The following is a 24673-nucleotide window of genomic DNA, read 5'->3' as shown; positions in this document are numbered from 1 at the left end:
GAAAGGGTCGTTTGACCTCTGCAAAGCTCGCATGAAATACATATTTCATGGTAACCTAGGAAAAGGACTTTGCCCTGAAGACTGTTCTTGGTTCAAGTTTCACTCCTAGAAGGGGAGGCTGCCTTCAGTGAGGAGGGGCTGGTCCCTCCCAAGGGACCAACATGCCCTTCCCTCCTCTGATCCTGATTTAGTGTCTCAGGTGACCTTTAGGGAGCGTGTTCTGATGCGAGAAGGTCCTTCCTGGAGCCCGGCCTCCAGCTCTGTGGGTTTGGAGGAGTTCTTTCTCTTGCTTTGAGGCTCCCCGTGCACGATGCTAACGTGCGGCTGGGCACCTCGTCTTTTCTGACACCACCTCCTCAGAGTAAACCAGCCGCGATGAGGAGGGAGGATGCCACCATGCGTGGGAGGCTCACTGTGGCAGACACTTTGTGTCTGTTCTCTCACTTAATCCTTACATGAGCCTGAGAAAACCAGTATCCTGTGATTCCCCTTTCACAGCTGAAAAAAAAATCAACATTCAGAGAAGTCAAGTAATTAGGCCAGGATCCACAGCCTTAAAGTCCAGGAGGCAGGACTCCCATTCTGGGCCACCAGACCCTGCAGCCTGCGGGCTAAGTCTAAGAAAGAGACATCAGTCACCTGTGGTGTTGGAAGTCAGCACAGTGCTTACCTTTGGGGAGAATGGGGTGATGAGAAGGCACAAGGGGGCTTCTGGTCTATTCCTTGCCCTGGGGGTATTTAAATGAGTGAGTGGATTCAGTCTGACTTGTGAATTTATGATTTTTGCGCATCTCTGTATGTTACACTTCCATTGAAACATTTGTTGGCTTGCTTCTTTGTTTATGCATTAGTGAGAGTATACGGGCATGCGTGTCCACCCGTCGGTTTGGGGCCCAGAAAGGCATGAAGTGCCTGCTCTTGAGAATGATGAAATGGCCTCCCCAGTGTGAAAACAGAAGGATAAAATACATCTCTGTTTGGAGTCCATCCACCACTGGAGACAGTACTGGGATCTAAAAGAAGACGGAAATGGACAGAGGGAAGCTTTGCAGGTGTGGGGCAGAGCCCAACAATCGGGCTTTCTTCAGCCCTGCAGTGCCCCCGCCTAACCGCTCTTCATCAGGGACACCTGGCGCAGGAGAGGCACCCGGTGCCAATGCCAAAGCCTTTGTCTCCATCTCACTGAGAATTCTCCATCCCCCCCCCCCCCCCCCCCCCCCCCCCCCCCCCCCCAGCCAGCCTATTGAATCTGGGACTCCCTCTTCTCTGCGCTGTGTCAATGGCTTGGGCGGGAGGGCAGAGGGAGGAAGAAGGGAAGTGAGGAGGCCTGGCTGACTGCTGAGCCCAGGGAAAGACGGCCTTTTGTTCGCCGGGGATCCTGTTCTCCTTCCCCGGCCAGACCTGGGCCTGGAAGGGATAATGCTTCACCAGCTTAATGGCCCGGACCCATCACCTTTGCCCGACCATCTGAGGCTGCAGGGGAATGCCACAAGATGCAAAATGTGTTTTCCATTAAGTTTAAATTAAAAATGAGAATCAAGATAGATACCGTCTCTGTGGCCTCCCTGTCACACAACATATTTCATCCTTTTGTGCCGCCACTATTTAGAAACACAGTCTCTTAGTACTTTCCAGGGGCCAGACCAGCCACATATAGGAAACCCAACTTTTTGTCAAATGAAAAAATACTCTTTTTCTTTCTTCTGCCTATGGCCGCCCCCTGCTCAGGACCTTTGGGCTCCCAGAAACCCTGCACTCCCCCCAGTGGCCCTGAGTTTGAACTGCCAGTGGGGCCAGCTCTCACTTCCTTTGAGGTCCCGCCCAATCTCACTTCCCACAGCCCAAGACTGTAAATATGGCCTCTGCCAAGCGGGCTGTGCCCTACAGATACTGTGGGGCCGCTGGTCGGTCCAGAGTGGGCGCTGCGGGGAAGAGAGAGGGCCGGGGTTAGTGTGGTGACAGGTTTGGCTTAATCTGTCTCATTCCAGGAGGCCGCAGGAAAGTTTTCGGAAAGCATTTATCTCCTGGGACAAATAAAAACAGAAAATGCTGTGGGGAGAGTGGTCTGGCTTGCAACAGGGAAGCCCCAGGGGAGGGAGGCTGATTCTAAAGTGGAGAAGGGGAGAGAAGTGTGGTGCAGGTTAGCTTGAGCGCTGTTTGGTCACCTCAACACAGAGGTGAGACCCGGCTTTCTCCTGGGGCTGGAGGGGCCTGCGTCTTAGATTCTGGGCTGCTCTCTACTGACTGTATGCTCTTGAACCGATTTCTGAAGCACTCCAGGCCTCAGTTGCTTTAGCTTTAAAATGGGGATTATAAATAGTCCACGTGGTGTCCACAAGGGGGCATCCTGTCCTCGTAAAGGGAATGACACCTGAGGGATGCACACCTGCGCCCTGGTGCCCACAGGCGGCTCCGTCCGCCCAGCCCGCGCTGTCCTGCCCCCATTCAAGTGCGGGCAGTGTTACAGAGAGAAGGCGTAGGCACAGCCCCTTTGTCGGGGACAGCGGAAGGGCCTGGGTCTGAATGATGTGCTTCCCCGGCAGGCTGGGTACAGGTTAGTGTGCCAGTTAGCAGACAGGGCACAGAGGGACTGGGACTGCTCTTCATTCTCTACCCTGGACAATCAATTTAAAATTTGGTATTTAATATTTGAGGTCTAGCCTCCCTCCCAGGCAACCAGAATAAACACTCAGGCATCTTTTGCGAAAGTGTAAACTTGATGCCCGAGCGTCTTGTCCTGGAAGGTTTCCTTTTTACTCCTAAAGTCCAGAAAGACCCAGCATGTTGGGGAGCACAGCTAGTTGGAGCCTCCTGAAGCGCAGTGGAGTTTCGAGATCTCCTGTTCTCTTCCTCAGCCCACAGCACTTCCTCTGCCCGTGTGCAGGGGCTCAGCTGTTTTCCTGCCACTTCTTGCCAAAGTAGAAATGTTTGAACCCCCTGCCCTCCTCAACAAAGGGCAGGTGACAAAGCATAAGGCATTAGTGTCTCCTCCTTCGGCTTCAACTCAGCAGCCCGACCTCATTACCCAAGGCACTGGCCTCCCTGCCCGACCACAAAACATCCACTGCAAGTCAGTCTGGAAAAACAGTTGAATGTTTGAAGACACACTGCTAGACACTTCCCAGCAGTCCAGGCACGTGACCTCCTACAGCGGTTTAGTAGGCCAACCACCACCAAAGCCACAGTTCCTGAGGCTGGAGCCTGAAGGTAGGCACCAATTAAAAAGAAGCATGAATCAAAACTGTTTTCCAGGATGGCAGGTCACTTTAAGTCTAGGTGCCTCAGAAGGCCTCCAGGCTATTACAATACTATGCTGGGGCAAGTTTTATGAATGTGATCGAGGCATTTCAATGTGTGTTTTGTAGGCAGATGTGGTTTTCCTATCAATGCACAGACCACTTTCTATTTAGCGGTTTCACTCAACATCGTATCCTCTGTGCCCTTGGTCCATCTCTGCTCAACTCTGGAAATTTGTTCCACTCATGATCTTCTATCTGGAAACTTCATTTTCTTTTTATTACTTTGGGTCATCTTCCTTAATGTCCACAAATATTTTTAAAAGAGAAGAGAGAAAAAAGAGAAGCCATTCACGCCTTCCCCTGTCACCAACACCCCCCCCACCCCACACTCTCGCCTCCATGTCTTCATCGCCTGGTCTCCTTCTACTGAGAGCCCGCTCAGCGGTCGCCGGTGACCAGCTCACCAGTTCCCTGGGCCCTTTGAGCAGCTGTTGGTCTTACTTCAGGGTCTGTGGCTTGGGTGCTTCTGTGATAGGAGGTCCTAGAAGGGACTTGAGTTGTTTAAGGATCTGCCAGAAAGCGGGGTCTGGGGATCGTTTGACACGAATAGGCTTTGCTTTCCCTCCATCAAGTCCAAATGAACTTGAACATTTCTGCAACAAGGGCATCGGTCATGGAGCCCAAAATTATTGGGCCCATGCTGCAGCTGTCCATCTCTTCTCCTACAATGGAAGAACCGGAGCCAGTGAGTCCTGGATCTCCTGCCATATGATGCCAGGAAGAAAAAGGCAGACTGGTCCGTGGCTTTGCTTCGCTGTCCCTTTCTTCCCTGCCTCTTCCACCCCTGTCCCACCTACCCAGCATCATTGCAGGATTCTGTGCAAAGATCTTATTTAAAAAAAAAAATTATATAAATACTGAAAGGCTGAGAAATACAAATTGTTAGAAAATAGGAATTCTCCAAAGCTCAGAAAAAACTGGGTGGAACATTGCCTTCTTATTTGAAATGATGGCTTCTGGGACTGACCTCATGCTGCAGCAGGACTCAGACATGAGGTAATTGCTCTGGTGGTAACATACACTGCATCGTCCACACGCTCCCCTGGATGCCAGACGCCTCGGAGTGGTCACCTGAGAGCCCGCAGGCACTGACGAAAACTTCCCAAGGCATTTCTACATTTTTAATTTTTAAAGCTAGCATATGTTGTCCCCACCTCTCACAGTGCACTGCTGCAGGACAAGACAGACAGTTACAAGGACAGCAAGCTGAGGACCCACAAAACAACAGAGAGCAGATGAAGAACTAACCAACCCAGAGCCCAAGAGACCAGGGAAGCAGCCTGTAGGCACTGTCCAAGGCTTTGAAGGGCTTTAGAATCAATCAAACTCCTTTCCTCTGAAGCTGAACATCTTTAAGACTCCAAACAGTCTTGGCCACTGACAGCAAGTATTAAATCCTGAGTCTGCCCATCTATCTTTGGACATAGGATGAGTCCATATCTGTTTACCTGTAGCTTCAACTTCTCGACCTTAGTATTTGCTTTTCTGGCCACAGAATAATCCTTTACCACTTGGGTCACTGGCACAACATGCAGCCTGGGTTTCTGGTGAAGAGCGAAGGCTGGGGTTACCAGCAGCCCTGAAAGAACTCTGCTGCTATCTCTGGGTAGGCTTTGACATCCAACTGTTGGTGCTAGGGAACCCTCATGGTGGAGAAATCTTTCGGACTGCTGTGCACTTTTTGGTAAATTCTCCCTTTCCAAAGCTCTTTTCCTCCTGACTCTGTCAGGAGAAAGCTTCCCATAGATCCTAACAAACCTGTAGCATCTGCTACTTTCCCGGTGTAGCTGAGAAGAGGGTGTAGGTGGCAGCTATAAAGGTTGAGTTAGGAGGTGCCAGAGTGACCCCAAAAAATAAAAGTAGCTTAATGTGTAAATTTTGAAATCTTTAAATCCTAAAGCCATGAATCTAGATTTACTGTAAGAACCCAAAATAACCATTTCTTAGGAAAATACCAGCCAGGGCATCCATGTATTTATAATTACAGGGCTAAGTGGTTTCTGGGAAGGGGTTCTTGTGGGAAGTGGGTGACGACCCCCCCGGGCCACCGCTCCTTGCTTGTTCTCCATTCCTCATTTTACTTCCCTTGACACTACAGGGCTGGGTCAGACCTCTTACAGGCTCTAGGATGCCCACGTGACCTTGGTCACTTTATGGGCCCAAACCCACAGCCCCTGCAGCGTGTGCCCAACATGATCCAACAGCAGGGGACTCAGTTTCCTTCCTGCACCGACGCTGTGGGAAGCCAGTCTGCGCTGGGAGGGACCTGGCAGAGCTTTGTCCCAGCCCTGGGGACTTGGGCTGCACCTAGAAATAGACAGGGCACTTACTTTCCCTGAGGTAGCTGAGGTGTGACAACAGCACTTCTGTGTTGTAGAGGGAGGTGGCTCGGAGGAAGTCCTCCTTGTTCATTTTACACAGTTCCTTGCCGTCCATGTTCTGGAAAAAGGTCGTGTCGATCTCCAGCAAGCCGTACTCCTTGATCGCCCACTCCAGCCACTGCCGCACGTGCTCCTGCGTCCACAGCGTGGGGTCTGCAGAGGAGGGGGTTCGTTAGCCAGGGCTGCCAGCGAGGCTGCGCTGCACAAAGGCTGGGGGCCTCTGTCTCTGTCTTCCTCCATTCCTCCTTCCCCTCTCTCTGTCTCTCTCTCCTATTCCTTTTCTCAAACCCTTTCCTCCTCCCTTCCCTTCCCGCCTCCCCCCCCACCATTATAGGGGAAATAGGTTCCCTCCCTGATGACCCATGCTGAACACCCATCTGGCCTCATGGCCTCTGGCGGTGCCTGAACCGCTTAGTGCTGCGGGGAGGCTGCTGAGGGCCTCATGTGCCTGACAGAACACTCTGTACAGCTTTGGGAAGTCGATTGAAACCTGTGCCTGAGAAATGGTAGCATCAAAATGAAAATAAACACAGGCCCACAGACCTAGGGATCGGTGTCTCTGCACAGGGAAGCCATCTGTGTCTTGAGAACATGGATGATTTCATAGAAGAGCCCGATCTGAGCTGCAGAGAACACATCTGTGCACGCTTTTCCTGCAAGCCCATCTGGGCACATGGAAAAGCCGGCAGTGTTGGCCCTGAACACGAGGCCAGCCTGTGTTTTCCCTTTTTGGAGAGAGCTGTTCTGAAATTTGTACCAAATCACCCCAAAACATTTTTAGGATATTTAAGTCCCCAAAGATGAGAAATGGTGTCAGAGAGAAAACCTTTAGCCCTTCAGGGAACATAAATAATGTAAGGACCAGGGCCACCTCCACTTAGGACCCTCACAGCTCCTGCTCAGCCGTGTGTGTGTGTGTGTGTGTGTGTGTGTGTGTGTGTGTGTGTGTGCGTGCGCGCGCGCCACATTCACTCACTCTGAGTGCTGGTGTGGAGTCCAGCAGGCTGCACAGTAGGTTGAGGCCCTTATATTTGATTACTTAGCACTGTCTGGAAGGCAGATCTTTCCTTGGCAACCAGTTATTTGTGAATCCAATACACACTTTAAATATGCTCATCATAGAAGAAAACAACATGGCTCTTGGCCTCATGAAAGACCTATCTACCTGAACATTCAGGTAGGAAAGCATATAAACTGAGCAACAGATTTTGTGGTGGCAGTTGAAGCAACCAGAAGTGGAAGAAAATAGTGTAAATGTAGAGTGACAAAGGGCTTCCTGGAACAGGAGGGGAGACTGGGCAGTGCATGTCAGTGGCCAGTCCCAGCTTCTATTGGGCCTGTTTAGTAGGAATGAGCAGGTCTGTTTAGTAGGAATGAGCAGGTCTGTTTGGTAGGAATGTCCGTGCTACCTTTCTTTGGTCAGTGTCACCCTCTCCTCCTAAGAGCCTGCGACAGCTCTGGGCCAAAGTGGAAGCCGGGTTTGAATGGTTAGGAGTGTCTGAGTGGAAAGACGCAGGTCCTCTCTCTCACACCCAGCAGCCCTTCTGCCCAAGATGACTCTCTGGGCTTTCACCCAGAGCCTCTGCCAGCTGCCCTGCCTGGCAGGGGGCCTCTGCTTCTCCTTGGTTAGTCCACGTGAAAACTGGGGTGGAGGTGGCTGCTTCTACTCGGCAAAGTGCCCTCAGAAGCCTGTGCGTGGAGTGGCGGCTGTATTTGTGCTGTGGGTGCCGGGGCTGGCTATGGCGGAGAGTGTGGAGAGGAAAAGCTGAGTGACAGCTCACAGGCTGCTGCTGACAGCCATCCCACAGCTAGAAGCCATATTTGGGGTGTCTCCTCTGTGCCAGCTGCTCCACAGGTCCTCCGAGACCCTGGCCGTTCGGCTCAGTAGCGGAGCATCAGCCTCATATGTGTATGTCTCAGGTTCAATTCCCGGTCAGGGTACACAGAAGCCACCATCTGCTTCTCCACTCCTCCCCTTCCCCCTTCTCTCTTTCTCTCTCTCTCTCTCTCTCTTTTCCACTACAGCAGCCATGGCTTGATTGGTTCGAGTACATCAGCCCCAACTGCTGAGGATGGCTCCATGGAGCTTCTGCCTCAGGCACTAAAAATAGGTTGGTTGCAGGCATGGATCCAGATGGGTAGAGCATTGGCCCCAGACGGGGCATTGCCGGGTGGATCCCAGTCTGGGCCCATGCGGGAGTCTGTCTCTTTGTCTCCTCTCCTCCTACTTGGAAAAGAAGAAAAAAAAGGAAGAAACCCTTTATGGACATGGGCAGCAGTGTGGAGATTGCTGAGTGTGGAGGGAGGAGGTATGGGGGACAAATGGAGACTTGACTTGGGGGAGTAAACACACAGTGCCATGTACAGAGATGTGTTGTAGAACTGGGCACCAAAACGTGTATAACTGTGTTAACTGAATCACCTTAAAAAATATAATTGTATATATATAAAAAAATCACTTTTGACTTCATTTTACATGTGGAAAGTAGATTCTTAAAAGGTTAATCCCTAGCTCAATTTAAATTCCAGGTTGGGCCAGGGTTCCAATTCAAGTCTTCTCAGGATTTTATTTAGTGCAGGGGTCTCCTTGACCCGAGGTCTCTCCTCTCCTCTCCTCTCCTCTCCTCTCCTCTCCTCTCCTCTCCTCTCCTCTCCTCTCCTCTCCTCTCCTCTCCTCTCCTCTCCTCTCCTCCCCTCCCCTCCCCTCTCCTCCCTGCCCCTCCCCTCCCCTCCCCTCCCCTCCTTGACCCGAGATCTCCTCTCCTCTCCTCTCCTCTCCTCTCCTCTCCTCTCCTCTCCTCTCCTCTCCTCTCCTCTCCTCTCCTCTCCTCTCCTCTCCTCTCCTCTCCTCCCCTCCCCTCTCCTCCCCTCCCTGCCCCTCCCCTCCTTTCCTCTTCTCTTCTCTCTTTTCCTCTCCTCTTCTCCCTTTCCCTCTTTGCTCCTCTCCTCTTCTTACAATCCTACCTGAACTCACCTGTGACTTCCTCTATTAAGCAAAAAACAGAGCTCTTCTTATGGATTCATAGTGTAAGTCAGAAATAACTAGGCATGGACCATTGGTAACTGGAAATAATTTTGCACTATTTCAGAATTCTAAAGAAAGAAAGAGGCTGGGGGGCTGGATGAGGCGGCATATTATTTTGTCTGATCTCTGCTTTTCCTAATTGCTCACCTTTAGTATCCAAGGCCTCAGATTCGATTTTGCACCATATATTAAATTTATTTTATTATTTCCTCCTTTCCTTTGAGCTCTATCACAGTGTTATTTCTCTCCTTTCACAACACAATGAAGTATAAGTCTTCCACTCCAGATCATACTTAACTCTTCCAACTGTATTTCTTGAATGATTAAGTCCCCGTTTCTTCTGATCTGAACTTGGACCCAGTGATTAACTGAGGTCCTCATTTATACTGGTCTTAAAATCCCACCATAAATTCAAACGATTTCTCCACCAATGTTTTATTGCCTTAACCTGTGGACTTGCCCAAATTAAACTTTTCCTCATGTCCAGGAAGCCAACTTGGAGGAAGCCAGTGTCTGAGGATAATGTTTAAAGATTGAGCCAGATGCACAAAAGTATATAAATCCATTGCTAGTGAATTCGTTATACAAAGTGTTTCAAAAAATCCCTTAGCACTATTTTTATTTTTACTGCTATAGTTACCTTGGCCCACTGAAGACTGACATTTTTGTTTTTTAAGTGAGAGAGAGAGAGAGAGGCAGGAAGAGAGAGAGAGATAAGAAGCATCAACTTGTAGTTGTGTCACTTTAGTTCATTGATTGCTTCTCATATGTGCCTTGACTGGGGGGCTTAACCAAGCCAGTGACCCCTTGCCCAAGCCAGCAACCTTGAGCTCAAGCCAGCAACCATGGGGTCATGTCGATGATCCCATGCTCAAGATGGCGCCCCCATTTTCAAGCTGGTGAACCTGCTGTCAAGCTGGTGACCTCAGGATTTCAAGCCTGAAACGTCAGCATCCCAGGTTGACGCTCTATCCACTGTGCCACCACCAGTCAGGCAAGACTGACATTTGCTATTCTTTTTGAAATTATTTTAACACCAATTTAGAGTTAAAAAGCTAACCAAGTGATGTGGCCATCTTTATCTCCTTTACCTATGCTCTCTCAAAAGTGTCTACAGAAATGAGATAGTGTAAACATTTGGTTAAGACAATCTCTCATCCTCTAACCCTTCAGTCCTCGAGATCTCATTGCAATGCTGGCCACTGTTTGCTGCAGCCGGCAAGTTTAATACCAAATGACCAAAGGCCTACTGAGGCTCGGCTTAGCTTTGGGGAGTGTGGAGAGGGTCCCACCATGTCTACTCCAGTGAAGTTTCATTGTCTGCCTTCTTCTGATGTGAAAGGAGAAGGCATGGCTTTCTTGGACCTTACAAATGCACCTGAGCTAAAGCATTCCTAGCCGGGGTCCTGGAGACCAAGCACTAAGTGACACAGGTCACATAATGTGGATAAAGCAGTTTACGTGGTGCCGGGTGCCTACAAAGGGCTCAGCTAATGGGAGCTATTCTTTCTCTTCCCTGTGAACTCACATGCTCACGGAAGAAAGAAACTAGAAATGCTTCATGGACAGTTTTCAAGTCCTGCGGGGCACAGAAACATTCCCACTAGCCCACCCTCTCCTGCCTCACCGGTGCCCCACACCTCTCATCTCTGCCACTGTGAACTTAGCCCAGAACACATGGGTGAAGCTGTAGCCCCAGGAGATGGTGAGCCACCGCTTCTCACGGAAAATAAATACAAAGGGCCAGCGAGGAGAGGCCCACACAAAGCCATACCTTCCAGACCAAGAAACAAACGCCTTTGGATTACCCTGAAGAGATGTCTAATCCTTGCCCTCAGACACAACTGCATTCATACTTTTCCAAATGGAAGGGGATTTTCCTATTTGGTCAAGTTATTTTGGTAAAGTGAGTTTTAATCTCTGCCCTGTAATCACTTTGCTTAGGGTTTGGACGTTCTAGCTCCTTCTACCTGGCACCAACTCCACACGTGTCAGTTTTCAAACTCCGTTTTGGAGCAGGCGGCTGAGCTTGCCAGTCTAGCCGAAGCTGAGTGTCCAGCCAATACACTGAACGCTTGAACAATGATTTTATTTTCTGTAACCAACAGCACCAGTACCTAGGGAAAAGAGGCTGTTTTTACATAATGACATAACTCGTTGCACACATGTGAAGGCGCTCCATTTGTTAAATATAGTTCTTTCTATTTTGAAACTGAAAGAGCTGGCTATAATTTTGGAAAGGTGGGACCCTGCAGATGCCAGGAAGCACATGCCTGATGGGCACAACAGACCTCTGGAGCCACTCCTCCACTTAGAGGCAAGGGTGGGCACGTCTGGGGGTTCCCTGGACTCCTGTTGGGTTCAGCTAGCTTTCCCTCTGCTTGCTTTCAGGCCTCATCCTATGGGACCAGGCACTGACATGGAGTCTGTGATGTGACCTGAGGGCAGGCTTCTGGAATCTGCACTTCAGGGTTCTGGTGGCATTTGGGAAAGCTTCTTGAAAGGCCGCTAGAGAGGAAGGTGAGAAGTGTTGCTTTTCCAAGTCAGCATTTCCACAGAGAACGGGGGACCAGGTAAATGTTTAGATGCCACCAGGACCGGCCTGCCCTTCAATGACTAGCCCAGAGGAGTGAGGACATGGATGCCAGCCAGCAGCCTGGTTCCCAAGGTACCTGCGGGGACGATGACCCTCCTCTCGTTGGTGGTCATGTTGGGAGGAGGGGGGCCGTTCTTCTCATCCATGTAGCTGTTGTAGTTCATGGCGTTGGACTCGCCTCCACCAACCAGCTTGCCGCATTTGCTAACACTGCAGTCCACCGGAGACTCCCTAGATGGAGAGGAGACAAAGCCCAGAGGACGTCGTCACTGCCACTGCTGCCCACACAGCATAGGAGCTCACCCAGCCAATCACGCAGATGACGGGGAGCCATTCCCTAGCTCCATCTGGCATGGAGATGTTGATGAGGATGCTGCCAATGTGGCCTCATTTCTACTCTCCACTCTTCCACCAGCATTTTCTTCAAATCCCAGCCCGATCTTATAATTACAGTACTTAAAGACCTTCCGCGGCTCCTGCTGCCTCAGACTCGAGGCTGACCTCTCAATACAGGACCTCAGCTCCCACCTGCCTACATCCTGTCGGCCCTCGCACTGTCCTGGCTCCCCGCAGTGTGTCTGCTTTGGTTCTAGGACTGTCATGTCGTATGGCTAACTTGGCAGGTGCCCTACCCCCTTGCTGGATGAGGAAATTTCCTGAGATAGTGACATTACTTCTTTTTTTAACCTTGATGTAGATTATATATAGCACTTTGTATAGGAGATGAGTGATAAATGTTTCCTGAGAGAATTATTTCTATTGCAGGTACATCATTTCAGCACATTTTGCATATACTGTTCTATTTGAACTTCCCAATACCCTTCCAAGATAGGCATGGCAAGGGTTAACAGTTCCTATTTACAGTTAAGGAAATTGAGAGGTGAGATGCCTGGGCCAAGGTCACATAGCTGGTAGAGGTCACATAACAGGACTCAGGTCTTCTTTTTCTTTTTTTTTTTCTTCTCCTTTATTTTTTAAGTGAGAGAAAAGGAGATAGAGAGACAGACTCCCACATGCTCCCTGACTGGTATCTACCTGGCAACCCCCATCTGGGGCCGATGCTAAGAAACAACCCAGCTAACCTCAGTGCCTGAGGCCGATGCTTGAACCAATTGAGCCACTGGCTGTGAGAGGGAAAGAGGGAGAGAAGGGGGAGAGGAAGGGGAAGAGAAGATGATCACTTCTCATGTGTGCCCTGACTGGGGATTGAACCTGGAACATCCACATGCTGGGCTGATGCTCTACCACTGAGCCAACCGGCCAGGGCCAGGACTCAGGTCTTTCGTGTGAAACTTCTTCATCAAAACACACATGTAGAAGAGCTAGTTGTTGCATGAAAGAGGAACAGAATCCCAGAACGTCAACCTTATAGAGAGGCTGTGTCATTTGCAGCCTTGGCCACCAAGCTCACAGGTGAAACACAGAGGGTGCAAAAGGGACAGAGCAAATCATCTAACCTGGTCTCAAAGTATGTAGCCCAATTAGCACCTGGGATTTGGCAACAGGAAGCAGAAAAGCTATTCACTGGCCTCAGCTCAGCAATGAGCAGCCATCTGGAGGTGTGGACTGACACCCACATGTGGCCACCCGGTGCCTGGAGCAGGTTGGCAGGACACGCCCATACCCCCAATGCAGTGTCATGGACCCTCTCTGCATGCCCAGGGGAAGTGCCATCCCTCCCTGCCCAGCTTCCACTCAGCCACTCGGCAGCAGCAGGACCAAAGGAGGTGACTGGAAGGCCAAGGAGAGGCTGATGCTGTGGTTCCACGGAGCCGGAAGCTCCAGCGCTGGCCTCCTGGGAGACAGCCAGTTCTCGCAGGAGCTCCAAACCCAGCCTTCCGACCAAGCAGTTCAGATAAGGTTCAGATTACAGCCATCCGACTCTGGGCCACACAGCCTCTCTAGAAAGCTTTCCAAAGGCCTGCCCGCTGCCCTCTCTCACTCTGTTGTGGTCAGGCACTGACCATCATGAGGTCTTAAGCAGCAGGGTCATGCCATATAGGGTCCCACTCATCTTGCAACGTGGTGGCTGCAGCTCCGCAAGCAGGGAGAGCAGCCACTAAGGCAGAAGAGGAAGGAACAGCCCTGCAGGAGGACGCGGGTGGGGCCGGGGAGGCCTGAGCACATTCAATAAAGAAAATTAAATGAATTTGTTTCTTAATCTGAAAGGAAAAAAATATTGAAGATCACTTATCATAGCTGGGAGATAAATGCTCCACTGAGATATTAGAAGTCAGACGGTAATTTTTTCCTGATGTCTTACAGAGGGGAACATGGACTGAAAATGAAAATAAGATGTATAACTTACACATGTTAGAATTTAAGGTTTTACTATTCGCCTACTGTTTTTCCAGGCAGAGAACCAAGAACCAGCCGTCAGAGCCCCAGACTGTTGAAGGTTTAATGTCCCCATGGCAGTGCGAGGGAGGCAGTAGCTCATCGGGACTTTTCACCAGGGTTCGGCCTTTGGCTTCTGCTGCGGAAGGGCTTGGCCTGAGAGGAGGCTGTCCCTGAAAGACCCTGTCCAGGCTCTGGGCGGGGTTATAGCCCAACTCAGTGGGGGCTCCCCCTCCCCATGGCCAACGCAAGCGGGTGTATGTGCACACATACTCATACACACACCCCAACACACATGCATGCACACACATGCGCACCCTAATGCACCCATATACACACGCACATGTGTACACACATACACGCATGCATGCGCAACACAAAAATGCATTTTCACACACATCCACCAGGGTCTGGCAGCCCTTCTCAGTGTACTTGTCCGCTGTGAAACAACTCAAGTGCAGCAGCAGTGGGGGGGTTCCGTTGGCCTTCAACCAAGGGAGAAATATGCTCATTGGCTGGGAACTCCGTGGCAGAGGGTGGGGTTGCCAGAGCACACACTTCCTGTGGAGGAAGCCAGAGGGCAAGAGCCCCGGGCAGGGGTGACGCTGTCCGCTGTCCAGGCAGCACGACAGAGGAAGAAGGCTCCTCTCTGAGCCACACTCCCCTTTAGGAACACTGGGGAGATGAGTTTTGAAAATTCTTTCCCACATCAGCCAGGCCTCTGGGGATTTCCGAGCCTCAAACTGACCCTTTGCCACGCAGAGGTGAGAAGTCAGAACCTCGGAAATCACTGAAATGAAGTAACCCTTTAGGCACCTGTGGCAGGGCCAGTCCCTAGGGCCAGGAGTAGAGAAAGATACTTTAACAAAAAAGAAAACATTTGGAGAACGCTGCCCACGATGTCATCTGGTAAGAAGAGGAGCCCTGAGCACCACGGTGAGATGCTTTCTGCCGGGGTGGGGGGTGCCGAGGAAGCAGGAGACCCAGCTCCCAGTGGACAAGATCAGGACCCTGGTAGAGACTGGGGTTCTCCTGCTGGGGACTACAGGGGGTTGTACAGTGGTTGGACCCTCCTCACTTTCGATCCCATAGAGACAGTTCTGTTCCCTCCTCACTCCTTCTTCAGCCTTGTGCACACACCTGCTCCTTAGCTGGACCAGGTGATCTGTTTGGTAACTTCTTTTCTGGAATGGGCCCTGTCCTCAATCCCAGACCCTTCAGCTAGGATCTGCATAGTGTGCCCTCGGGGGAGTCTGGCCCCTGCCCTTGGCCACTGCACTTGCCCATGTCGGCCCTGCTCTTAGGATGCAGGAAGAAAGGAAGGGAAGCTGTGCCTTTACCACTGGCCTGCCACGTGCCCCTCCATGCCCAAGCTCTCAGCCACTCTGCCTCCTCCAGACAGCACCCGCCTCGCATGTGGCCACTGGGCTGCGCAGCTACTGCTAAGGATGGGGGCAGGGGTCCAGGTGAAGCACAGCATAAAGACTGCTCTCTAATGAGGCAGCTGCGTCCCTCCATGAAAAGGCCCGATAAGAACAAGAGGGAGGGGAGGGGCACAGATGGAGGGGAGGAGTTCTGGCCATTCAGCTTGTCTACACTACTGCTGGTTTTTATTGAGATCTACACTTACAGCTAGCATGGGGTTGGGGCCCACAGGCAGCTGATAGCACCAGGACAGGTGACGAGAGGGTCAGGGGCTGCCACAATAGAACAGGGAGGAGGTGGTGGCTCCGAGAGGTTAACTCAGAGCATGTCCCTCTCAGCCACGGCTCAGAAAGCCACAGCAGGGGAGACCACAGCAAAGGGGACATGAACCTTGCAGCCTGGTCTTTTTTTCACCACTGGATGTAAGCTCTCTACTCTTCTGGTTCTATTTTTGTGTGTTTAGTGAATATTGCTTTACAAAGAGTTCCAAAAGTGCCTTGCAAACTGTTCAGTCATTTAAAACAATATGAGAAATCTTCGGTATTTGATTAAAAGGAGATTTCAAAGTCTGCTCCCAAACAGTACCCCTTTGGGATAAAACATTTTCGCTACCTTCCCATTGAACTCAGGGTATGTCGCCCAGACCCACAGATCTACAGCTCAGGCTCACCATCAGTGGATGCCCAATACTCACAGAGATCATGTGAAGTCTCAAGGCTACCCAAGCCACACGGCTGCATTAGGACCTGTCTTGTATGTCCTTTCATGTAATGTGTGTTCATTGTCAAAAATTAAGCAAATCAACATTGTCCTTAGAATTTCTGTAGGATCAATGCCTAGATGTCTGCATATGATTTCTTTTTTCTTTTTCTTTTTTTGGTTTTGAAAAGAAGATTAAATAAGTTAAAAGCAAATGTCAAGGAAAGAAAGAAAATATGCTATAATAAAGCCATCACCTTGACCCAATAGCTACTTTAATTTCCATACATAGTGGATGCTCACAGTTTCTCCAGAATGCTGTGGGTGATTTCCCACTGAGGTTGTATGTGACATGCTTCATGCTGCAAGGTTCAGAGCCTCAGGAAGCCCCTAGGAAAGTGTTCTGCAGTCAGAGAGGCAGGAGTTCCAGGTGTGTGAGGCTGACCTTCCTGTGTATGAAATGAGAAGTATCTAGATGTCTAATAAGGGCATCCAGTCCTGCTGGGCAGTCTAGGGAGTGGCGGCCGGATAACACTGAACTTGGGTCCTGCATGCCAAGGTACACAGACAAACCAGTCCTCTCCATAAACTGATGTTCCTTCCTTCGTGGATATTTTCTCCAAGTCTCATGGATGCAATGGGATGCAGCTGAGTTATTCTCAGACCACGGCTTGGATCACGTGGCTGAAGTCTACATTTAACACAGCACCTATGGGCCATGTTGTTTCAAGAACAACTCCCCCTAACAGATTCAACCACAAGAGGAAGAGATGGAGAAAGAGAGCAAACCTCCCGCAGCACGGGCAGTCTAGGCTTTCTCTGGGTCCTCACACCTCAGTCTGTCCACTGGATCTTTGTTCAAATGACTTGCTACTTGGATAAAAAGGGAGAAGGGCATTGTAGTTTTAGGCACACAGAATACCTCCTCCGCAGTCAGAAATATCTATGGGGGCTCAATTCACCTGAAGAAGTAACTCAGAAATCCACGTTATGAAGGAATGTGGAGAGAATTTGCTCCGCTGTCTACTCAGAGTAGAATGTGAGCAACACATTCTACTACTGGCTTATGACAGAAGCCAATTTTCTAGTAGCCACATGTTTAAAAATTTTAAAAAACAGGTGAAATGAATTATAATAATATATTAAAATACATGAATTCAATGCAGCCAAAAGATTATTTCAACATAATCAATACAAAAAATAAGTAATGAACTATTTTACTTAACTCAGAGCATGTCCCTCTGAGCCGTGGGGGGCTCAGTCTTCCAGCTCCAGTGTGCATTACACATGTAGAGCACATGTCACTTTTGAACCAGCCACATTTCCAGGGCTTTAAAGCAACACATGGTTCATGGCCGCTGCATGGACGGCACAAGTCAAGTCCATGAGCAGAGAAGTCCCAAGTTATCTCCTCCGCTTCGGTTTTCTCACCTGAAGTGAGGAATGATCTCTTGCACTTACAATGCCATTATCATTAATACTCAGGGAGTAGGAGAAGCGACCGTGTTGAGGGAGAGAGATTTCAGGAGCCTGACATTTGCTTGATCATGCTACTTCTTCTTGCATGATCAAATAATAGGATCTGACGTAATAGGATCCTAAGCAAAGACATTTTTCTGAAAATCCTGGCTTCCTGCTGCCCGCCAGCCCAGCCTTCACGTGAGCACTTAGATAATATTTACGAGGGGCTGGCGACAGCTGTGCCTAACCTGCGTTTCTCCAGGGTGGGTGAGAAGACATCAGTCTTTCTGAGCCTACTTTGTCACCTGCTGAGGGTCTGGGTCAAGACAGGCCAATCAAAAGCAGGGGCTGCTTTGTGCCGCGAGAGCCAGGTACCTACCCTGTGGGGTGTTCCCACAGCTCTCCTCCAGCTGCCTTCTGGTGTGACCACAGCCAGGAATGAGCTGGCAAGTGGGTTCTGAAAATGGGTTTCCTTGGGAACCCTCTTTGTCCAGGATTAGTGTCCTGGAGTGCTTGAGGCTTCCTTGAGCTGTTGGGTCCCAAAGGCAGCCTGGTCTGAGGCGGAGTCCACAGCGGACCTGGGTCTCCTATACACTAACGCCCTACATGACCTGAAAAAGCACCTTCACCTTGCAGCCTGGTTAGCTACACATTCATTCACTTACTCACTCAGCAACTATTTATTGAGCACCTATCATGTGCTAAGTAAAAAAGAAAAAACGAAGCCCTGCCCACACTTAGTGAGGGATGTGGTTGGTGAGAGCTCAGAAAACCTAACGAAAAGGATCAAGGCAGGGGATAGGGGGGTGGGGGGTGACAGGTCTTGTTTCAGAGCAGGTGGGAGGCCTATGGGAAGGTGACATTCAGGCTGAGGCTTGAAACAAGGGAGTGAGGGAGTCATATGACAAGATGAAGTAGAATGTTCAGAAAGAAGGAGCACAGGGGAAGCGACGCTGAGGAAGGAGCGTGCTCGGGGTCCAGGCGCCTGCGTCTGGTGCGGCCGGTGTGGCGGGCGGAAGCAAGACGGGGAGGAGGGTGGAAGGAGGGTGTCAGAGGGTGGTGGGGTGACGAGAGAGACTTTGGCTTCTGTCATAAGCCAGTAAAGGATTTGGAACAAGACAGTAAAATATTTTGAAAAGATGAGCCTAGCTGCAGTCTGAAGAACAGACTTCAGGAAGGCAGGAGGGAGCAGGAACAGGTGCCAAGCGGTAGCCCAGGAGAGGTGCGGCTGGCTGGGCGCGAGGGGCGGCGGAGCAAGCAGCGGTTGGACTCGGGCTCCAGCAGCCCAGGTCTCCAAGGGTGGAAGCTGGATTTTCAACCAGCTCTGGGAGCTGCTGTGGTCAGGCCGTCCATCCAGGAGGCTGTGCTGAACAGCTCTCCTTGCTGCCTGGTGCATGTTGGCGGAAATGAGGTAAATGCAGAAGCTCAATACGCAGGTAGGGGGTAGGGGGTGGGGGGTGGGGGCGACACAGGCTAGGAACCGGGGAGCCTGGGCTTTGGTGCCAGCTTTGCCTCCTCTACATCCTCAGACAAGTCATTTACCCACTCAGAGCCCAATTTGCCTTTATTTGTCAAAACGTAATCAGAATATCTACCTCCTAGGAGCGTGGTGGGAGCAAATGGTAAGATGGAAGAATGTTTGACAAACCTTATGCCCTACCTACACTGTGAGGGGCCCATTATCCTCAGTATGTATGTGGAGAGACACTCACTTAAAGGGCTTCCGGCTCAGAGGCTCTGAGCCTTCCTGGAATCCTAGACTCAAGAAGGTGGCTGGGATCCCAGTGGCTGGTTTTGGTTAGTGGGAGTGAGATGCGGTAGGTCTGGGTGTTCCCACAGGCAGGTCTGAGACCAGGGGCTGTCGGAGGAGGGCTCCCGCCCAGCCCCTTACTCACTCCCCTCCCTCCTCTCTCTCGAGACCTATTTCCTCTGTGACCTCATCCACTCCATAGCTAAGACCCTTTAGAGATGATGTCTAAGCCTAATGTCTAACCTCCAAATATTATCTGAGCTTTCGTTTCCAAAGCCTAGTAGACATTTTTATCTGGATGTTCTACTGAGTGCTTGCAAGGAGTCTCACGGGAAATACTGACATCTCTCCTCAGAGCATTTCCTCTCCTGCCTCCTGTGGCTGCTAACAGCACCATCTTTCTGGAAACGTCTAGGTTTCAGTCATCTTTGATTCTTTCTTCTCACATACCCCTCCCACCCCACCCTTCGGTAGTTGTTGGCCTCAGTCTTGTTACTTATCCCTGTGATATGCTCTTATGTCTCTATTCCTCTTTATATCCACAGCTATCACCACTCTCCTTGTTCAGAACATCATCATTTCTTTCCTGGGATATTTTAGTAACTCCTTAACTTATCTTTCTGTCTCTCCCCCTCCCACCCTCGGTATACAGTGACTGTCGGCTCACTAGTGTCTGAGATCACAGCTCTGATGATAGTCAATGTCATATCTGTGCTAAAAGTCAGGCTTTGCAAGTGGAGTAAGTTCCACAATTTCTAAGCCACACTAATTCTCATGTTTATCTCCCTGAGCTATGAGCCCACTGGATTGCCTGATATTCCAAGAATGATACTCATGTCTCCTCTCTTTCAAACCTTTGCTTGTGCTGATTGCTGTCACTGCCAAGCACCTTCTGAGTCCCTGGACTGTCCTGGGTCCTTCCCCTCCAGCATCAGAGTCAAGCCCTGGAACCAGCTCTGAAGTAGCAAGTCCTCCGTGCTGTTTTAGGAAGGAAGCAGCTGGTGCTCAGAGACATGGAGGGCTTGCCCTCGGGCAGGGCCAGGCCTGGGACCTGGGCCACCTGTCTGCCAGGCCTGCTCTTCCTCACCCTGCGACTTTTCTCTCCTTGGACTCTCCCACCGCTTCTTTAAGCACAGTCTTACCTGCCCTGGGCACCACCAATGTCAAGCATCCTTTCTAAGTGTGGTGTATCCCCCTGTATACTGTGAGCCTTCAGATGTGCCCCCCCTCATCGGTTCTGGATGTTTGCTATGAGAATGGTTTGGTCATCTTTGCTGTCTTAGGACCCACCCAGAGAGGTCAAGTGTCTTCAACAAGACAGGGAAGAGTATCTTACCGCTAAGTTACCTCAAGAGGAGCCATATCTAGACCTGACACAAAATGGGCGCTCTGTAAGCTCCTGCAGAGGAGGTCAAGGGCCGAACCCAGAGAGCCAGGCGGGCTGGATGGCCCTGCTCTGCCCACAGCCCTCACTGTGGTGGCACTCCCTCCCTCTCTCTCTCTTTCCCTCTCTCTCTCTCCCTCTCTCTCTCTTTCCCTCTTCTCTCTCTCTCTCTCCCTCTCTCTCTCTCTCTCTCTCTCTCCCTCCCTCTCTCTCGCTCTCTCTCTTCTCTAGCAACTGACTCAGGCTCCGGGCTCATCACCACAGCCTCATCTGCTACAGAAACCCTAAATGCCAGAAGCCACTTAGGTCAAACCTGCCCACTAAGACACCTGGCAGTGAGCAGGTCCCCAGCCTGCCCAGCCCCACGCCTGGCGGCGCCTATGCCCAGCCTGCCCAGCCCCACGCCTGGCGGCGCCTATGCCCAGCCTGCCCAGCCCCACGCCTGGCGGCGCCTATGCCCAGCCTGCCCAGCCCCACGCCTGGCGGCGCCTATGCCCAGCCTGCCCAGCCCCACGCCTGGCGGCGCCTATGCCCAGCCTGCCCAGCCCCACGCCTGGCGGCGCCTATGCCCAGCCTGCCCAGCCCCACGCCTGGCGGCGCCTATGCCCAGCCTGCCCAGCCCCACGCCTGGCGGTGCCTATGCCCAGCCTGCCCAGCCCCATGCCTGGCAGCGCCTATGCCCAGCCCTGGAACGCGCAGACCTGGTGGACTTACCTGGAGCCATTCATGTGGTCGTACTCCCGCTTGACATTGACCCTCACCGGCTGATTAATCCACTCCTGCTGTGGTGGGAGGGGGTTGATTTTGTGGGGTTGGCCATAGTCTGGACTCCCTGAGGCGGTCATGTCGGCCTTCGGGAGATGGGCCGCTCCGTACGTGGAGTCAAAGAGGGACTGGTCGTCACTCACCACCGAAAGAGCCTCCTGGACGATTGGAGAAGGAGAGAGAAAGCCCAGAGTCACTCTTGGCCTGTGTCACTCTTCACCCACTCTTCCTTTAAGCTTACAGGGTGGCCCAGAGCTGCCCTGGGTCACTTCTCCGAATGCCAAGTGACTCACACTTGGAGTAAGTTTACCCTTATGCAAATATGATGGTTTCTTTGTAGGTTACCCCAGGTGAAGGGGAGTTTGGGCATTCAAATGGGGGTGGGGGATCGATGGAAAGGTGTTCATTTGTTGCGTTGGGGGCTGGAACCCCTAGAAAGGGGGGTGGGAGGCGGAAGCCAGGAAGAGGGGCTGTGTGTGCATGCGGAGTGCGCAGTGGGGTGCCCGCTCCCCAGGCAGAGCAGAGGAGCCTCTGACCAGCTGCGAAGAGCGGTCAGCTGGGGCAGTGGACGTAGTGAGAGTGAGATCTCCTTCTACAGGTAAAGCCAGTGAGACCCACCCGGAGAGGTTGCCTGTTTAGCTCAAGGTCACAGAGGGGAAGGGTGGGGCCAGGGCTGTGGCCCAGCTAATTTGGTTTTTTTATCTGTAAACAGGGATAAAAATAGCTTTGTCAGAGCTGGTAAATGGATTAAATGAAAAGATTCTAGGTATAGGTGTATAGCTTGTAAGAACTGCTCAGGATGAGACTGAGCAAAGAAAGAAAAAAAAAGAGAAAATGAGAAATGTTGTCTCATGGCACAGACAGCAGTGTGGTGACTGCCAGGGAAGGGGGTGGGAGGAGGCGGAGGAGGGTGTGGAGAGGGGTAAATGGCGACGGGCGGAGACTTGACTCCACCAGTGAGCACACAATACGGTGAACTGAGATGTGCTGTAGAACTGGGCACCTGGAGCTTGTATAAATATAATTCTGTTAACCAGTATCAAACCAATGTATTCAATAAAACAAACAAACAAACAAACTGCTCAGCAATATGCTTAAGGGCGTCCAGGGTGTGTGAGTGTGCCTTACACATCCCCGATGGGGTGGGAGGCTGCCCGCCTCCTGGGACAGAGCGCTCCATCAGGCTTTCTTGCCTGACTCCTCGAGATGACAGCTTCCTGTCTTAATTCTGGTGATGCATGCTGCCCGAGATGAGGGCGGAGCCGGAGCTATGAGGGTGGGAGAACGGAGGACTTTCTGAAAGAGGTGGCTCCGTTTCCCCACGCAGGCTGTCTGTCATCTGACACAAGTTTGTGGAGATCACGAACAGAAAGGAAGCCTTGCACTTTCCAGAGATCGTCCACCAACCAAAGCACGATAATGAGATTATCCTAAGTCATAACCAGTCACAGGGATCCCTAGTCAGGGACTAGGGTATGTTGCTCACCATATCACAAAATTACCAAGTGAAGTTGACATCTTTTCAGAAAAGAAGATCGTCATTTCTAATTAATTATAACCTATAACTGTACTATCTACCGTTGTAAAGAAGAGATGGACTAGTACATGGAAAATACAACAGTGTCTGGCACATACGAAGTAACAATCATAAATGTTAGTAATGACAATTATTAGTGCTCAAGTAAAGATCTATTAGGCTACCTGAATTGTTCTTTTATACTCATCTATTAAAGCCCCAACCTCAGTGCTTCAGAATATGACTGGATTTGGAAGTAGATTCTTTAAAGAGATGGTTAAAAAGAGGCCTTTAGAGAGGCCCCGATTCAACCTGACTGGTGTCCTCATAAGAGGAAGTTATTGGGACACACGGGGAGACACAGGGGGTGCACACACAGAGGAACCAGCATGTGGAGACCAGCGAGAGGGCAGCATCTGCAAGCCAGGAAGAGAGGCCTCTGAGCCCTGATCTTGGACTTCCAGCCTCCAGAACTGTGAGAAAATAAGTTTCTGTTAATTAAGCCACCCAGTCGGTGGTACTTTGTCACAGCATCTCTAATATACCCCTTTTACTTAAACCAGGGGTCTCAAACTCGTGGCCCGCGGGCTGCATGTGGCCCGCCGAACAATTTTGTGCGGCCCGCAGACTAATCCACGAAGTTCAAAATATTTTGGATAAAATTAAGTAAGCCTCAGGGCCTACTTGTACTTTTCATTTCTCTAGCATCCTAGCTAGATATTAGCTTAGTTAACAGCAGTTGTGATGCAAACTACAGTTTCTGGTCGTTTTGTGACACTGAGTAAACTGCATGTACGATTGTACTGATTTTTTTTTGTTTTCAACTGCAGTGAGAAAAGTGTTGCGTAACATTGCCTTTTGTAGACCTAGTGCGGCCCGCCGAATGGCTGTGATCTTGCTCTGCGGCCCACATGCTGAGTTGAGTTTGAGACCCCTGACTTAAACCCTCCCTATGCCTGTAAAATTACAATCTGCTCCACCTGCTGTGGTCCTGTTTCTCTCCCATACCGTTCTCAACCCCAGCAGGAGGACAGCCATGCTAGAGAACAAGGCTTTCTGGGGGCTTCCAGCTGGCATCAAGGAAGAATCACGGGAACACATTCCAGGAAGCCTGCTCCTGCGCACAAGGCTTTGGATCGCACCAATACGGCCAGAGATGGCACTTGCAAAGCGGAGATGCCTGCACAATGCTAAAAGGCTCACATCCTCCCCAAGGGGATGTCCCTTGACTCAGATATAAAATCTGTTAGGATCCTTCTTCATTTCTTCCTGATGTCTTTGTGTCATGCTCAGAAAAGCTGTGCTTCTTGGAGACATTTGATTTTTGGTTATTATACTCATTATCCATATATTATTATTGTCATATAGTAACCATTTTTGGTTACCATATCAATTCTACATTTCATTTAGGGATCAGCCCTGGCTCCATACCCCAAACCAGTTTTGAACTGTATCTAAGTACACAGTGTTAGGGTTCCCAGTTGATAAGTGTGACAACTGTAAGCTTCCAGAGGGGTGAGCCTGAATTCACGAAATTCCTGGGGACCTACAGGAGGAGAAGGACCACATTCCCAATGAGGCCCATACTTCTCAGAGACCAAGGTGGAGAACAGCCGCTCGTTATGCTACAAAAAGAGTCTACTATTTAAGGAATCGGGTGTCATCTACCCTGGAGAGGGGCTAACATGGTTGGTATGTCATGCACAACTTGTGGAGTTTCCAATTAAAGAATTTCTTCCACCTGCCTTCCTCTCAGTGAAGGGAGAAGTTGATGGAGTCAAGGAGGCCTGGGAGGCGGGATTGGGCACAGTGATGCCCTGATAGAAGGCAAAAGGTCCCTACCATCACTGACCCCACAAAAGGTCGGGCAGGACATAAGGAAAGGCAGGAAGGTCAAGACTCGGGCCATGCAGATGGCAAAACCAAGGTTCACAGCAAGAGTCTGTGACAGAGAGCAGGTAAGACAAAGCTGGGCTTATGGAGGCAGACTGTGGAGAATGGTACGCAAGAAGAAATAATTTGAGACTAAGCACAG

The 24673-nt window shown here is 50.6% G+C and overlaps 1 protein-coding gene across 4 annotated transcripts in view; it reads right to left on the bottom strand.

The window, feature by feature from the left end:
* Positions 1-24673, bottom strand: part of FLI1 (Fli-1 proto-oncogene, ETS transcription factor) — a 126306-nt gene that overhangs the window by 33400 nt on the left and 68233 nt on the right. For all 4 annotated transcript variants that reach the window (XM_066259715.1, XM_066259716.1, XM_066259714.1 and 1 more), the window contains exons 2-4: positions 21072-21280; positions 11378-11532; positions 5630-5833 (exon numbers count right to left, since the gene is read on the bottom strand). In XM_066259715.1, the coding sequence (XP_066115812.1) occupies positions 5630-5833; positions 11378-11532; positions 21072-21202 (490 nt within the window). In that variant the 5' untranslated portion in view covers positions 21203-21280. The remainder of the gene's footprint in view (positions 1-5629; positions 5834-11377; positions 11533-21071; positions 21281-24673) is intronic.

This window comes from Saccopteryx bilineata, chromosome 2 (genome assembly GCF_036850765.1).
Source record: "Saccopteryx bilineata isolate mSacBil1 chromosome 2, mSacBil1_pri_phased_curated, whole genome shotgun sequence".
Classification (NCBI taxonomy): domain Eukaryota; kingdom Metazoa; phylum Chordata; class Mammalia; order Chiroptera; family Emballonuridae; genus Saccopteryx; species Saccopteryx bilineata.
Note: the sequence above shows the minus strand (reverse complement) of the source record. Positions and strands in the feature narration are given on the sequence as shown.